Raw genomic sequence first — 17647 nt, 5'->3', positions numbered from 1 at the left:
ATTACCCTCTGCATTTAACCCAGTGAAACAGTGGGCAGCCACCAATCCAGCACCCCAGGAGTAGTGTGTACTCAGATAGCAAGACGACATTGAATTGATGTTGATTTTTCATCCGAGGTATCCAAGGTATCCAAGGTTCATCCAAGTACCACAAGTGCTCACGAGTACCACAGGGTAGCCGTTCACTGGATTCAAACCTCCAATCTTTTGATCAGAGGTTGCCGACCCCTGTTCTACAGTATTCTAATTTCAGCTGATATCATTATCCATGCTATAGTCAAAGGAGCTTGCAAAGAAAAGCGTCTGGATTTTAAGTTGCTTGAAGACATTTGACCTCTCATCCGAGAAGCTTCTTCAGTTCCTGAACTGAAGAAGCTTCACAGACACATCCATGCTATACATCACATAGAAGAACTGGAGATGTGTTTTTATGGGAGTACCTGTGTGGCTAGTGTCCTTCTTTTTGGCATTTTTCAGTTTCCTCTTTGCTTCCTGCTCTTTCTCTTTCCTGCCGATCCTGTCCTTCTGTTGCAGTTGGTTTCTAACCGTGCACCTTCACTTGACTTGACGAAGGCTCATTTGTGTTAACCATGTGTTTTAAGAGTTTTATTCATATGTGTTCCTTTTCTTTCCTTTCAGACTTCTAGGAAACATTTTCTGCCTGGTGTTGCAGGATCCTGATCACCCCAAGTTTGTGTTCCACAGGGTAGTGTGAGTCAAAGAGTAGGTACTGGTCTGTGTGTGGGGGATTCTGGTAAACTTCAGTGTTGAGACCTCCAGCCTCCTCAATGAGCACAGCATATTTCACCACAGGCAGACGGACAGGCCATGGAGTGAAGCGGACAGCATACGCACTCACTCTGCTCAATCCAACAACGTGCTTTAATGAACCAGGTTTATTAAGGCACAATGGCAACATAACACGGTAGAACAACTTTGAATTTTTTTGATGAATGGGTGTAGTCCCTAAAGGTTATGATTACATCTTGTATCTAGAACAAAAACAGACAGTAGTGAGGTTTAACCTGTGTTTCAGTCTGAACAGTAAAGTGTATATAAAGATGGCTTGCCAGCTCCCCAGAAATGAAAGAGTCTCGAAAACGGCTACTGCCACTTGCACTGGCTTATTCCTACTATACTGGCTTATTTTTTTCCACTAACTGACAAAATTGCTTTAGGTGGGGTTTGATGGAACAGAGTACACATAAGGAACAATAAAAATAAAAAAAAACTGTAGACATAGATATGTGAAGAGTTACTTTTCTCTTTTTCTGCAGAGGTTTGTGTTTAGTTCGTTTTTGTTCAGAATCTAAAAACATATGCAATTTTTCCTGTGGCTTCATATAATGCGTGTACCAAGAATAGTGCACACATCAGAATTTAAGTCATGTTAATGTCTTCTCACACATCCACTAAAGCTGGGGTATTGAATTAAATTTTCAGGTCTAGTTCAACAAAACTTCCCCAAACAAAGGTTCGAAATACTATAAAGTTATACATCCACTGTAGTTAAATGTAGTATGCGTGGAAGCACTATAACAGCAGTATCAGTGTCTTTATATAGTCAACAATAGGCTGGAAAATAAAATGACCAAAGCACAATTCGACAGTATTTTTGCAATGTTTATTAATAATCATCATCACACTGAGCTGATCGCACTCTAATAATAAAATGTTCATTTTTCATTTCAAGTAAAATGAGGTTTGCATTAAAAATACAAGCTTTTAAAAAAAGTCCTGAAATAAAGTGCTTAATCTGAGCAATTTCAGTGTACATGCAGCTTTACGTAGCTCTTTGACACTAAAACGAGCTGCTGGTAGTCAGTTAAGTTCCAGTTTAGTCCACCATCTGTCTAACAACATGGAAAGACTAAAGAAAGTTGCTGATGATGAAAACATGCTGCGTTTCAGAGTACACCACTTTGCTTTTTGGCCCCTGCTTGAAAATTAATGGCAGATTTTTTTTAGAATATAAAAATATCATTTTCATGTGATGTGATCTTTCATGATCTTACAGGATGGTGAACACAATGCATGTGGTTGTGTCACAAATAACAGACATAAAAGTGGCAAAGTACACAACTCTATCACCTACAGTAAGTATGCTTTATTTTACAATCAGAGACAAGACACTGCTGATAGTTTTTGCATGTTGTCACTGAGGTGGAGGAGGTGGAGGAGGAGGGGGAGGGCGGGGAAAGTCAGAAAAGGGGGCAGAGTTTGGCAGCCAGAAAGAAGTGGAGAAAGCAGGATTGAAGAAAGATGGAGGAGGAGGAGGAGGGGGGGGGTAGAGAGGGAAGTTAGAGGGAGGAAAATGGTGAGGAGGTGGAGGATAAGGACAGGGAGTAGGGATGAACATAGGGGGGAAATTTGTGTGTCCTGGTGGTGGCTCTGTCTGTCTAAATGAGTAGTGGTGGTGGAAAGAAGGCCTTGTATGTCTTGGTGGGAAGCCCCTTCCATCATGCTTATGTTGCCGCTGCAAAGGGTTCTGAGTACGATTGTCTAGAAAAGAGGGGGAAAACAAGAAATTGTATTTAAAGATGGATGGTATCACCTTCTATTTGTAACACTTTAATCTTCAAAACCTGAAAACCTGCATATAAACTTGTGCTTCTACAGCAGGGGTCAGCAACCTTTAAGACCCAAAGAGCCATTTGGACCCGGTTTCCACGCAAAAGAAAACACTGGGAGCCACAAATACTTTTTGACATCTAAAATTAAGATAATACTGTATATATTGTTTTTTACTTTTATGCTTTGTGTGAACAACTAAGGTGTGTTGCTTATGAAATCCATGAAGTGCTACAGAGAAAATTACATTTTATTTATGTAATTAACACATTTTGAACTCTTAAAGAAATATAACAAAAGGAAAGACACCCAGCTGAACTAAAATGATCCATGTAGCAAACAAAAACTGTTATATCGCCTTTGGGCTTTTGGAGCCTTGACCTGACTTTTAAAAAAATAATTGGAAAAAAAAAAAAAAAAAAAAGCACTATGCTGCAAAAGAATGTACTTTGCCTAAATATGTATTTTTTCTGGTTAATGTGTGTGGCCGGGTGTGGTCTGCAGCACCGCTGCAGGGGAGGCGGACGCACCTGAGCGGCACCCGCAACCACGCCTCGCCACCTTAACGTCTGTGCCATCTATGCTGTTGTTGGTATATGTCGGTCTGTGAGCTGAAAAGCTACAGCTGGCTGTATGCGTACAGCAACAGTGTGTGAAAAGTGGTCAATAAAGAGATGCTGAAAAGCGTGTTCATGGAAACATCGTCGGGTCTGCCGTGATATGTTTACAATGGGGCTGTACTTTCATCTTTACGCAGGACTGTAAGCTGCCATCTGTGAGGCGTGAGCAGTGTTTGTTTTTAACATAGTTCATGGTGGAGAACAGCTGCTGACAATGTGGATCCGAAGATCTTGAAAGTCTCGATAAATGCACGGCGTTTTGGCGGGTACACCGGCTTCCGCGAGTGTGACGTTTATTTTGAGCGATGAAAAAAATAATAAAATATAATTTTATTTTTATATTACAATGTCACAACAATCTTCCAATTTAGAACTACAAATTAAAAAAAATAACTAACATAAATAAAATACACTTCAGCTAAATACTTTAATTTATTTTCCCAAACCACGCAGAGCCGCACTATAAGGACTAAAGAGATGCATGCGGCTCCGGAGCTGCAGGTTGCCGACCCCTGTTCTACAGTATTCTAATTTCAGCGGATGTCATTATCCATGCTATACATCACATAGAAGAACTGGAGATGTGTTTTTATGGGAGTACCTGTGTGGCTAGTGTCCTTCTTTTTGGCATTTTTCAGTTTCCTCTTTGCTTCCTGCTCTTTCTCATCATCACTATAGTCTAGAGCCTAATAGGCGGAGAGAGAGGAAAAATATATTAATTATAAAAATCTGTGACAGAAGTCATAAAGAAGGAATCCTGAAAGAGGAGTCCTATCGGGATTGGTAAGCCTGTGGGACTTCAGAGGCAGCCGATGGGTATGGACAGACCAAGCGGAAAGCAGCTCGGGCAGTGGCTGAACCAAAAACTCAAGTGTGGGAGCAACTCGGGAGGGGAAAAGTGCTCTACATGCACAGTGTATAGTGTGGGCGACTGAGGATATTGTCAGCCGGTGGAGGGAATACTTCCTTAATCCCACTGACACGTCTTCCATAGAGGAAGCAACTCTGGGGATGAGGGGGACAACACTGGGGCAGTTAAACAACTCCTTGGTGGCAGGGCCCCTGGGGTGGATGAAGTTTCTGAAGGCTCTTGATGTTGTGGTGCTGTCTTTGTTGACAAACCTCTACAATGCTGCGAGAAGATAAGGGGCAGTATTTCTGGACTGGCAGACCGGGGTGGTGGTTCCCATCTTTAAGAAGGGGGGCCGTAGGGTGAGCTCCAACTATAGAGGGATCACACTCCTCAACAAAACTGTGGTATGCAATGATGGAGTATAACAACCAAAGCCAAGAATAAAGTGATAAAACAAATTTAAAAAGAAGTCCACAAAGAGTTGGGCAGCAAGTAGCACTAGTATCCACTCAGCAAACCCAAAACATCTGTGTGAATATGACTGAATGAACAATGGACGTTGTTGGATACATACCTCTTCTGGCGGTTCTTGGTCATTTTTCCAGGATGCATCTGATCCCTGTAATCTGCACACAAATATTTTCATTTGAACATAACAAACAAACACACAGACATGAGCTTAGCCTAACAGATTCCATTCACTGAATCAAAAGTAGCTTACACACAGTCAACACAGAAAACTAAATATCTATATGCTCCTGTACACCACTGAAATGGATTGGAAGCAAAGGAATCCAAATGTGACTGTATTGCAGATTTGGACCTTCGTGATGGTGCCGGAGACAGCCAGCTCTGTGTTTCAGTGCACTCTGATAAACTGCCATACAACCAGAACTTCTCAGACCAGAGGTGAGCTCATGAACATCAGAGCTACATCTCCTGATGACTTATTTATATCATTCATCACCTCATCTGCTGATATTGTGACCATTTTGGTTCACAAAGTGAGACACTGTAGGTGAGCAACAGCCTCTCTTGTCAAACACAGAGGGTTTCATACTCTCCAGTGCATATTAGAAGACATGATTATGAACCAACAGAACCACATCAGTAGTGTACTGAGACCAATACTTATGGTGCTAATGGTGTACTTACAGTCTTAGCTGCTGTGTGAGGATGTATCCCGTGTACTCCTTGATGGCTGGTGCATAATAAAGGGTAGTACCCTCTTTCAGCCCTTTACTGATAATCTGATCCACAGAATTAAAACGTAAAACATACATTGGGCTGGACACCGGGCCAAATACCTCAAACACCTGAAACAAAGAAACAGTGCAACACTGTCATATCATTGTGTGTAAAGGCCTTTACAAAACTGAAACATTAAGTACATTTCAGATTATACAAAGAGGCCTTTTTCAGGAAACACAAAATCAGTTAACAATTTTGTTGTTCTGCAGCAATGGAGGTTGATCAAGCTTCTACAGCTATTCCTATTTTTCTGGATTACTTCCAACCCCTTCTGTCTGCATAAAAGCAGTGCTGGAACACACTGTGGTACCATACCCTCCTGAGCATCAGTTGAACTGTATTGTACTGCAGAAAGTAGTGTGTTGTTACACAAATTGTGAGAAAAAGACAATTAACAATGGAAGAGAGACACACCATCATGTCACTTATAAATGTTGGTTTGTTCTACAGAGAAACTGTCGTAGTAAGCAAGTCTCAGTTTCAACTGTGAAGACAAGACTTCAAGCTGCAGGGAGGATGAGTTGAAGCAAGAAAGCCATTGCGAAGGCATCAGAATAAGACAAAGAGGCTTGTCTGGGCCATGACACACCACCACTGGACTACTGAAGACTGGAGGAAGGCATTATGGACTGATGAATCAAAATTTGAAATCTTCGGTTCATCATGCAGGATCTTTGTACGCCGTCGAGTCGGTGAAAGGATGGTTCCACAGTGTGTGGCATCGACTGTCAGACATGCAGGAGGAAGTGTGATGGTCTGGGGCTGTTTTGCTGGATCCAGGTTCGGTGACCAGATTGAGGTACCCGGAACCAAAACAGCTACCACAGCATTCTGCAGCATCATGCAGTACCCTCTGGTATGTGTCTAGTTGGTCAGGGGTTCATCCTACAGCAAGATAATCACCCAAAACATACGTCCAAGCTAGGGCTGTGCGATATGACCAAAATCTCATATCCCGATATAAGACATCTATCGTCCCGATAACAATATAAATCACAAAAATTTTAAATTTTCTGTAAATTCTGTGAATCTCGGGCAGCTCAACTTGCGTGAAGTGTTTCCAGCTGGGCGTTGTGTACCTTGAGTCGAGTGTTTTAACCGATGCATGAAACGATACATTTTTAGACAAGTTGTAACGGCCGCCGTTTTCTTTGTATTTATTACACGGCGTGCTGCGGGGAAAAGCCTGTTCTAACGTTTGAGTCTAAGGTTTATTTTTTAGCACCTGACGGCTCTTTTTTTGCTTCTCATCCATAAACTCTCTGCATCTTTCACGTGATTCAGTTTATTTTGAAAAGTCTCAACAGGATCTTGAGCTTTATTGTGAAAGGTTTATGTGGAAAATAAACAAGCGGACATGCAATGGTTTTACCGTCGTTGTTGCTAACGACAACGCATAAAAATAGGCGCTTGTCCGTCCGTAGTGTGGTTATATTAAATATAAGAGAAAGAGAGAACTTTAAGAAATTAATATAGCCACTACAGTGACCATCAAAACGATGAGAAAATATATTGCTGTAAACAGTTTATTTTGCGACACCACGAAACAAACGATAGCGTAAAATAAAACGATAGACGTTTTTATATCGTCATCCGATATATATCGTTATATCGAACAGCCCTAGTCCAAGCTATACCAGAACTACCTCAGGAAAAAAAGAACAAGATGGTAAGCTTGAAAACATGGAGTGGCAGCACAGTCTCCAGAGCTAAACCCATCGAGCTGGTTTGGGATGAACTGGACGGAAGAGTGAAAGCAAAGCAACCTACAAGGTCCACATTTATGGGAACTTCTGCAACAGATATGGGAACAACTTTCTGAAGAATATTTGATTCCTATTGTAGAAAGAATGCCACGGGTGTGTTCAGCTGTTCTGTCTGCCCAAGGGGACTACTTTGATGAGTCAAAAGTTTAGAATACATTTTGGTCTATGAATTGATTCCATGATTTCTTCTTATTTGTACTATGCTTTCATTTCAGAGTGCAATGAGACATTAAACTGCATAATTTTCAATTTAAAAAAAAGAAAAAGAAAAATTGAGCTTTTCTACATGCAACCTGTAATGTATCAACTCCTCCACTTGGGGCAATAGGCATTCCACCCTTTTCCGGCTGAGAGCCATGGTCTCAAACTTGAAGGTGCTAATTCCAACTCCCGCTGCTTCATACTTGACCACAAACTGCTCCAATGCAAACTGGGTCACCAGCTAACATCATCTGAAAATTTTCAATTAAAAAAAAAAAAAAAAAAAGAAAAAAAAAAGAAAGAAAAAATTGGGGTGTACTAAAAGTTTTAACTGGTAGTGTACGTACACACTGAGCTTTTGCAGAAAATTAATTCTACAAAATAAAAAAAATAAAATAAAAAATAAAAAAAAAGGTTTCTGGGTTCAACCCATTTTCAAGCAGGGATAATTTCACGGTTTGATCAAGGAGTTGAAGCTGTATCACGGCCGCTTTTGTACGCATTTCAGGATGTCAGTGAGGCAGTTTGAGCTCGTTAGCAGAGACGGGACCATACCCGAGGAGGCCGAGAGCCGATTATGAGCCGTTCTGCGACACAACAATCAAATGTTCCGTCATACTGAACACTTTGATTGCATCAGCACTGGACAAAGTTGTGAGTGGTCATATGTGTTTATATGCACCTGAAGCGCCGTAAAAATTAAACCTGATGTAAAAATAAATGCTGCAAATTTTTCATGTGTAATTATGTGTTTGGTGTGAACGGCTGCATTAAGAATAGTTGAGTCTGAAAAATATTTTTAAATGCACAAAACTTTGCACGCATTTTACTCGTCCAGTGTGTAAAGGCCTTAAAACCACACAGGCAACTTATTGCATTCTACAAAAGAGAAGCTTCTGTTGGCATCCTTACCTTGGCCGCAGCCTCCCGATCAGACTTGAAGATAATGCTGCCATCATTAAGAGGGGGCGTGTCTTTCAGGGACTGGATAATAACTGCAGTGACAGAAGCAGTGGTAAAAGACAAAGTTGAAACACAAGCCAAAACTGTTCCTGCTCTTCCTCTGGTAGACACTAATGTAGCCTTAAAACAATCTGTGCCTATATTTACCAAGCTGCTGTATAATATTCGACACGGTGCCCAGTGGCTGCAATTCTGCTTCTTCTGGTAAGGTAATACATACTTCCTCCACTGCCGGAAGTTCCTGCACACAAACAACATGACATTTAGACATAAGGCTGAACGGCGTTCAGAATTCAGGACACCCCCCCCCCCCAAAAAAAACAAACAAAAACAAAACACATGGTGGCAAAGTGTGGACAATAAGACGCTAATAGTGGTTCTTGTTGGTTGGAATGTAATAACTAACAATGCTCAGTGTGGCATTAATGCTGTTGGTATTTTTACTTCACATCACATGACATCATTACAGGAACAATCACATATAAAATCTAGACATTTTATTACTTCCCATGAGTAATTTTTATTAATTTAATTCTTATTAAGCATTTCTGCCAAAATGTTGGTATCAGACTTAGTAATGAGTCACTCATTATCCTGTTGCTCCCTCTGAGATTTTCAATAACACAGGCCATCTCTGCTTGGGAGGTTAATGTAGCTCTAGTTCCCCATGATAAGTATACTGTGTGAGGCAAATGATGAAAGATTTACCTCTTATTGTAATTACTGATCATAAATGCAGGGATTTTATCCAAACAAGTAAAATCTTTTTAAGTGCTTTGTAAGTCTAGAACCCATGGGCACGACCCAATGCTGTGTTTTGCCCCTTGACTGCCTCGACTTGACCTATGTTCAGTTTCTGTCGTTTGAGGGTCTCTCTGGATTCAGTTTTGCATTTAATAACTGAAAAACATGCTCTGTCCTGCCACTGAAAAACAGACCTGAGCTGCTGTTGCGATGTGTTTTGGGTCATTATCCATTTGCACTGTGAAGTACAAACGAATGTACCCTCTTAGCTGTCTTTAATTCTTACTTTGTTGAGGTACATTTTGAAACTTAAAGGTTAAGTCTTTTGATTTATCTATATTTAAATAACCTCCAGAAACAAATGTTATTTTCAACCATATCATTCAAAAAAAACAACAACATGTTGAATGGTTAATTTGAATCAGTAGGCACTATATGGTATACTGGTATATAGCCAAAGTTATTATTATTAGATTTTCTTCACATCGCCCAGCCCTAACACAAACCATTACCGTCCCTTCAGTGTTACAATTAATATTAGACTACAGTGGTCCCTCGCTATAATGCTGTTCACCTTTCGCAGATTTTTTTTGGTGCAATTTTGCATGCTTTTTTTTTTTTTTTTTTTTTTTTAAAAACAGCACATTGTGTTTTGCATCCTGATTGGCTGTAGACCATTGTCAATCAATCTCGTGCCATGTCTCCTTGTACAGTACAGAATGTGTGCAGCTTGCCAAATTTACATAAATCTTTGATCGCTAGCAGTGTGACTCTGAAGTGCTGTACTGTACGTTTTTTAAGTTTTATCCCCAACAAACACACGAATGTCGACGAAACGTCGTCATCTGCCGGTTCCTTTGGTTTCATTCTATAACACTGAACTTATTTTTCTACGAACGTTTGAACTTTGAGAGCGAAGTGTGAAAAATTTCATGCCTGTCTGAGAAAAGCCTTAAAACATCTATAATAATTGTGAAAAATAAAGTTGGCTACTTCGCAGATTTCACCTATTGTGGGTTATTTTTAGAACGTAACTCCCGCGGTAAAAGAGGGACCGCTGTTTTAACAAGAACACACATACACACGATTACAGACTGACCTCGAGCAGAATCTCATCTCGCGTTTTGATGGGTGCTGGTTGGCTGAAACCTTCATCATCTTCTTCCTCAGCCGCAGGTGCAGAGGGAGAAGAGAAGGATGAAGATGATGAGGAAGAGCTGTCACTGAGGACAGGAAAAGAGCATTAGCGACACCCGTCTTTGTTTTACCACGCTGACAGCTGTGCGTTTTCATACCTGTCCGAGTCCTCAGAATCCTCGCTGCTCTTATGCGTGTCTAAAGACACGGTTGCTGCTATTGAGTGCCTTTGTGCATCTGCCCTTTCTTCTTCTAAAGGTGTTTGTGTGTTTGACACCATCTCAGCATTGTCAGAGGTCACCAGGACATCTTCTAGTTGAGATGTTACTGTAACCTCCATATCCTCGTCTTTTGCAGCTTCTGCCGGTCCATTTCCCTCTGTTAGGTTCTCATCCATCTGTAACATTATCTTGAAATGTGTTTCAAAATCTGTTACTTTAAATGTCATTTTATTTATACAGCCCCAAACTACAACAACTGTTGCCTCAAGACACTTGATAAATCACTATCTATTGGGGTGATAAGGTACTATAGGGTCTTTAAAATAAGACAGGGACTGATCATTCAAGACAATGTACGCGAGGAGCAGGATTTTACATTTGACTTTGGATTTAACAGGGATATAATTAGGAGGAGTCAGTACGCTCTCTCTTTCTAATCCCTGCCAGTACGCTGCAGCATTTTGGATCAGCTGAAAATTTTTCAGGAAGTTTTAAATACAACCTGATAATAACGAATTGGGGGTTAGGATAATAACTGGCTACTAAAACTTTACTGATATAGAAATATTTTGTTAATACCAGGGTTCATACGCCTTTTTCAGGGTCAAATTCAAGCACTTTTTAGGCACCTACAAGGTCCCTTTTCAAGCTAGCTTTTCCAGCACATGCCCCCCCCCCCCAAAAAAGAATGCATTTGTCAATTCGCATCACCTCAGTAAGACCATGTGAAAATTAAAACAAATCATCCTAGGTGAACTTAAACACCTTTGTTCACCTTTTGTTAAGAAATAGAAAAACGCACCACACAAAAATACTGCAAAAGGAAACAGTTGCCTTATATACATAGTGTATAAACTCAAAATGCACATTTCACTTAAAAATTAAGATGTGACAATGTGAACAAATCAACTTGTTAGGGATATTCTTCTCCTGTTGAACCCCCCCCCCCAAAAAGAAATAAAAAAAGTCTTCTCATCAGAAATTGATGCTTCTTTCCTGAGTGACAAAAAAAAACAAAAACAAAAAAAAAAAAACAGGAGACAGATGTTTGTTTGTTTTTTAAGTTAATTCCCAATAAAACTGTTCTATTGCTAACTACATTGCTGTCTGTATTATTGTTGAAGTCCTAAATGATCACCTTTAAAGTGTTTGTGCTAATAACATCATGTACAGTCAGACAGGCATGGAGAACAGCACTGACTGAGAGGCTTTGAACAGATAACATAGTTCAATTCAACATATAAGACTTTAAGGATGCACAAGCATCTACTTAAAATCTATTTAATTTATCATCTGTGATATTATTATGTACAATTCCAATGTATTTTGTATCTCCCTTAAATAAACAGGCAGCCTTAAAGTATGAAATATTCATATACAAATACACATAAATGTGTGTACTGTCTCAGTGGCTGATTGTGCCCCACAGGCCTCAGTGTGAGCTTGAAGACATTTATGAGTTTTAAGTAGTTTAATGTGCAGGTGCTGAAGATAAACACATTTTGAATGAAAGCCGGGGAACTTTGGTAGCACAGAAACAAGTGGCTATTCTTTGTGACCATATGGATCACTCATATTACCATTATTTCAAATACTCCAAAAAGCTGGGGTCCAGGATATAATTGGCCGTTTTTGACTACTTTCATTTGGCCTCTATATTTCATCTTTAAAAACTGTTTATCTTGCCAATCTGTTATTTTCTCATTTTGACAAACTGTATCAGCACAATTTATCTAAATTCAGATAAAATTTAAAATACGAGTAGAAAGTGATATTTTTGACTGTAAAAACCACAGGCATGTTTACACTGTAATCTGCCTTTGGTGGCTTTTTTGCATATCTCTCCCCCCCCCCCCCAACAACCAAATGCCACATGTTGCCATATCATTTTTTTGATTGGTCGACATAGTACATTTTTCCACCATTAGGGAAGGAGTGTTTTTTTCTTTTTTCACCAATGACTGTTGTTTTTCACTCACAAGCAAAGCGTGTTTGCTTGCACTCTCCTTAGAAAACGCAGTTTTTACAGTTTCTTCCTGGAGTAAATGCCACTGTTTTATTAAAAACAAAAAACATCGGTTTTACCTGGCCTATCAACACAATTTAAACACTGGTATATAGTTTGAAGTCTGCACGTTCGACCCAAGTTGAAATGGAGACTCTGGGTCCGTCAACCCCAGAGGGTTAATCAGAAAGCCTTAAGTTAGCTAGTGATGTATCAGGCTAATGTTTAAAGCTTTCACTTGAGCAAAGTAACTCATATCACTGCTAAGTAATGTTAGCTAAGTTCACAGCATATTCCATAATAGCGCTGCCATACTGCATCACACTCAGTGCATTTCAAACATTTCTCCAGCGAGTTTGATAGCTAGCAAAATAATAATCATAATTTTTTAAAAATAGCATGTGTAATGTACATGTCAAGAGATATATTCTTAAACACTTCTTCAGCTGAGAGTCAGAGAGTGGAGACACAAAGTTTTAATTGCATGCAAGGGCAGTCACAGAGCATTCGCACAAGAGTGAGGGCTCCGGGACTTGCACTCTGCCACTGCCCTGGTCTTTATTTATATACAACAGTAGGTGCATTCGTTTATTACATTGGAATGTGGATGTGTGTGTGCCAGGAGATGCTTCTCTACCTGGCACGAAGTGAAACTGCTCGTTAAGCTCTTATCTAGCAGGTACTGCTCCTTCCCTGCATAACGGGTCACAGTTAACTATAACTGAATCATAAAAAGGTCATCATTAGGGCTGCACGATTAATCGTTAGAAAATCGCGATCTCGATTCATGCTTATGTGCGATCTCATTTCCAAATGACAACGATTTAAAAAAAAAAAGAAAAAAAAAGACGACGACGACTGTAGTACCGCATTTTGATCTGGGACGTAATCTGCATGAAAATAAGCGCTCACTCTTCCTGCTCAACAAATGACAAGGGCGGAGCCTTATACCACGTGATACAGAAGCTGTGCCGTGTGATGCTAAAATTAGCAGGGAAAAAACAACGGAGAGCACGTCAGGGATGAGGAGAAAGTGACAGGAGAAAATCCGTCCCGGTCAACCACCCAAACATCAATAACGGGAACCTTATACAGCGCTTCCCTATACACGTCGACCTCCCGCAGGAACAAAGAAATTACGGAGGCTATCACTTATCACCTGACCAAAGATATGGCTCCCATCAACACTGTGCAAAACGAGGGATTTAGGAGAATGATCAACACCCTAGACAAACGCTACACAGTGCCGTCCCGCAACTATTTTTCTATTGTTGCACTACCTGCTCTATACACGCAGCGTCGAGCAACGGTGGAGACGGAATTTCAAGCAGTACAACATTTTGCGGCAACCACAAAACGTGAGACATTTGTTGTTTTTATGTTTATTTATTGTTTTTATGTTCAGTCTCAACTGTTACGAAGTTGATGTGCAGTTAATAAGTGCAATAAATATTTATACTGGAAAAGAAAATCGTCAGAGAATCGTGAACTCAATTCTAAGCCAAAAAAATCGTGATTCTCATTTTATGCAAAATCGTGCAGCCCTAGTCATCATGCAGTATTCTATCATTTGCAGACTTATGTTATTAAAAGATTATACTGACTACTAAGTACAATTTTCTATTGACAGTACACGTACTGGAAAATTATTTACTAGGACTCACCTATCATGCGACTGAAGAGCGCAAACTCAACCATTGTTGTTTTCCATCAAACACTCATTAAAACAGCGACCTACAGGTATGTTAGCGCACTCATCCCCGACTGTCCGAGGGAGGAGCGGGGTCACACGTTGAAACAGACGGAGGCGCAAGGCAGCCCAGGCGGGGAAATTCTGCCTCTACATTTTGCGACTCATTTTATTTCTCTATCTGATAAGAAAACTATTCAATCAGATAGGTGTGATAAATACATTTTACAGGGTTTATTTATCAGATAAAATACGTTAAATGTCACCGTTATTATTAGCTGGCCCGGAAACAGCGGGGGTGTCCAAATTCAGAGGCTGCTTCCACCTGAGGACCCGCCCTTCGCGGTCTAAAGAAAGCCGGGTAGTACTCACGAGCTCCCTCGGTGGAGTGAAACTCTGCCGTCTGCTCCTTGCTATCTAAAATATAACAGGGCGCTGGCGTAAACTCTCGACCGTCTCACACTTTTTCTGTTTGAGGTTTATTCAGCTGTGTGAAAACCCCAGAAGAACCCGCCCAAGGGATTAATAAAGTTAAATTTTATTTAATCTAATAACTTTAATCTCAGCCAAACCGATTTACTCATGAACAAATAAAACACTGAAAAAGCCAAACAATAACATTTTTAAGTTATCAAAGTGACTTATATATCATGTTTAACCCGAGTAGCGAAAGACCGCGGGGGTTTGAAAACGATGTGTCGATCGGCTCAGATATTTGAAGTTTACACAGCTACATTCTCACCTGAAAATATGTTAAAAGTTTTTTTGCGACCCACAAAGAGAAATAAGAGTAATATTAAAACTAAGTAGCTGCCGCCATTGTTGGAAACTGGAATTCTGCGATATGGTTTTTTAATTTTGTTGTCCAGGTGGAAATTCGGGAGAATGGTGGCTCCGGGGTTCTCCCGGAAAAATCAGGAGGGTTGGCATGTATGGTTGTGGCAACATCACTAACCTTGTCAAACACCTCAGAGTAAATCATATCACAGAATATGAGGCGCGTATGTTGAAATGAACTGAAGAGGAGGACAGGGACAGGTGCTGCTAGGGCGAGACAGACGTCTCTCACAGAGTCCTTTAGTGCTGCAGGCAGGCAAGGTGTTCAAATAGTGCACAACTTCAGTTTTTTTATTTCTATATGATGAACTCTGCATTATTAAGTGATAAGAACAAGTAATCTGATGTCCTGTAATCATTATGACGCTATAATTTGAGATACAATAAATAAAATACGTTTTTGTATAAAGTATCGGTATCGGATCAGTATCGTCGATACCACCCTGAATATTACTTGGTATCGGATCGGAAAGGAAATCAGTGGTATCGCACATCACTACTCCAAAGCCTTTCATGTCTGTCACGTGTGCTTGGGGTAAAGCACAGGGTGCCAGTAGTGGACCTGCAAATTCTTAATTTTGTATTCTATGGCAAATGCCAACTGGGCTCCACAGTGCTAAACCCTGAGCACAGGACCCACTTGAGGATGTCAGGCCCTGAGACCACCCTCTTGAGGCTGGTTTCTGACAGTCTGGTCAGAGACATTCACACCAGTGGCCTGCTGGAGGTCACTGCTCTGGCAGTGCTCATATTATTCGTCATTCCTCAAAGGAGCAGATACTAGTTAGGGACCTTCTACGGCCCTGTCTAGCTCTGTCTCCTGGAGTTTCCTCCATGCTCTTGAGACGTTACCGGGGGACACAGCAAAGACACATATTGATGTTCCATGATGGAGGACTTGGACTGTGAAACCTGTGTAGGTTCCAAGTATTGCCTGCTGCTACCAGTACTGACACCCTAGCCAAATGCAAAACTAGTCGGACACACTATGAGGTGACTAGTTTGCCCAGATAATTATATAAAAAAAAACATAATAATAACAACTATCTGCAAAACTACGTCCACTTATATAACACAGCCATTCATTGTCATTGCACGTGTACAACGGCATTATGGAGGCAGAGGAACTCGGATCGCTGGATTCAAAGTCAACAGTGCTAACCAGGACACCAGCATCTGGTCAGTTTCATGAGTACAAAGGTGACCAACGGCCAAAAGTAACCTCCAGGCCACACCAAGCCAAACACGTTTGCACACGTAAATAAGTGTATTGTTTATGTAAACACGTGTACTGTTTACATGCAGAAGCTAAACATAGCTAACGTGCTATTCGTTAGCCCCGTTAAACTCCCACAGAGGTACTACAGTTAAAAACCAGTATGAAGAACGGAAACTTCCCACAGCAAATTCAATATTATAAAAAGTGGACCGAGTAGTTTAATGATATTACTACCTGATTACTTGTGGAGCTCCAGAACCACGTTGCAAAAAGTCTCCCGAAGAACCACGCAAGCTAACTTCAGGGAAATGAGCGACACTGTATCCGTTACGTACCTTCAGTTTAAAAGCATTGCGACGAACTGGAACACAATGAGAAGTCATACGGACGTAAATTAGTGCAAACTTCTCAAAGGTAAATACTAAAAGCAGGGGTATTGAATAAGTCTTGTGGGGCTCTTAGCGATTTAGGTTTAAGGAATTCAAACGTTCCCCATTTTATCCCATTTGATAACCTAGCTTTGGGATAGCATTTTATAAAATGCTATTTTATTGTTCCATTGCTGTAATAATAGTTCCATTAAGAATGCCGTCATAAAATGGATATCGTATGAATTGTATCCTTATTTGTACTGTATAGTTAGGTTTAAATAAGTTGAGAATGTGGTCTTAAGTATTCTTCTATTTTATTTTGAAGGTTAGAATTGCTACATCCGCTGGTTATGTTTGAATTTGACCAGCTACAGCAACATGTTCGTGTGTAACACGTGGGGTTGTATTTTGCTGGGGGTTTTGTATTAAACTACAATTTAAATTATAAAGTAAAAAGTAGAAGTCAGGTTGGCTCTAAATGGTCTCACAGTATAAAAGCTTTAAAATGTAATATGCAGAAGCACAAATACTCACAGTGCAGAGTCATGTAAATGATTAAACTGGCTATCATAATTGTTGATATATTAATGTGTATATCACTTTAATGGATACTTGTTTTTGTTTTGAGAACTGTAGCTCTTGTGGCTTTTGTCATCATTGTTTGTTTGCTTGTTTAGTAAAATAAGGTTAGGAGATAATTCTGTTCTTTTTTGCAACTATTATTATGTTTTTAATACTAAAACATCAGCTGAGAATATAAAAATATCTCTTGATGAACACACAGTAAGCTGCACAAAGGAAGTTGGCACAGGGTGTAAGTACAGGTAAGACCACTGGGTGGCACTACAACACTCTTTAATGTGACTGAGCTATGAAAACAAAATACATTACATTTAAGAGAGGCTTTAAGCCTCTTACCAAAATGAAATGCTTTAACTTATATATGATATTTGTTTTTCCATATTTACTTTATTTAAAAAAAACACTGACATGTTACAACTACAGGTACACCTTTCTGTCAAACTCTGAAATCATTTGACAAGGAGGGGAGCCAACATGACTCACTGATGAGGTGTAGAGTGTCAGTAAAAGATACTTTGTGATTAAGCAAATCTCGTGGTCCAAGAACTGTGTTAAAACCTTTTGTTCTTTTCCAAAGCATTCCTTGGCAACAGGGAAACTTAAATACAGCATAAAA

General features: G+C 40.1%; 1 protein-coding gene across 1 annotated transcript; it reads right to left on the bottom strand.

Moving 5' to 3' along the window:
• Positions 1-1605: 1605 nt before the first annotated feature.
• Positions 1606-16579, bottom strand: naf1 (nuclear assembly factor 1 homolog (S. cerevisiae)). The gene is made up of 9 exons (XM_040004160.1): positions 16313-16579; positions 10265-10515; positions 10069-10192; positions 8373-8466; positions 8175-8257; positions 5200-5360; positions 4619-4670; positions 3793-3877; positions 1606-2502 (listed from the first exon to the last, which is right to left on the bottom strand). The coding sequence occupies exons 2-9, from the start codon at positions 10510-10512 to the stop codon at positions 2156-2158; spliced, it is 1194 nt and encodes a 397-aa protein (XP_039860094.1). The 5' UTR covers positions 10513-10515; positions 16313-16579; the 3' UTR covers positions 1606-2155.
• Between the last annotated feature and the right edge of the window lie 1068 nt (positions 16580-17647).

The sequence above is a fragment of the Simochromis diagramma genome, unplaced genomic scaffold, assembly GCF_900408965.1.
Source record: "Simochromis diagramma unplaced genomic scaffold, fSimDia1.1 OVJJ01000565.1, whole genome shotgun sequence".
NCBI classification, from domain to species: Eukaryota; Metazoa; Chordata; class Actinopteri; order Cichliformes; family Cichlidae; genus Simochromis; species Simochromis diagramma.
The sequence above is the reverse complement of the archived record's forward strand: the minus strand, read 5'-3'. Positions and strand labels throughout refer to the sequence as shown.

What these genes read in the sequence shown, in the direction of transcription:
- naf1 (XM_040004160.1), bottom strand. Translation starts at nt 10,512, where the DNA reads ATGTTACAGATGGATGAGAACCTAACAGAGGGAAATGGACCGGCAGAA. An exon ending in GAGATGAGATTCTGCTCGAG is followed by an intron (nt 8,467 to 10,068) that starts GTCAGTCTGTAA and finishes GTTTGTGTGCAG; the next exon opens with GAACTTCCGGCAGTGGAGGA. An exon ending in GAAGGACACTAGCCACACAG is followed by an intron (nt 2,503 to 3,792) that starts GTACTCCCATAA and finishes CCTCTTTTCTAG; the next exon opens with ACAATCGTACTCAGAACCCT.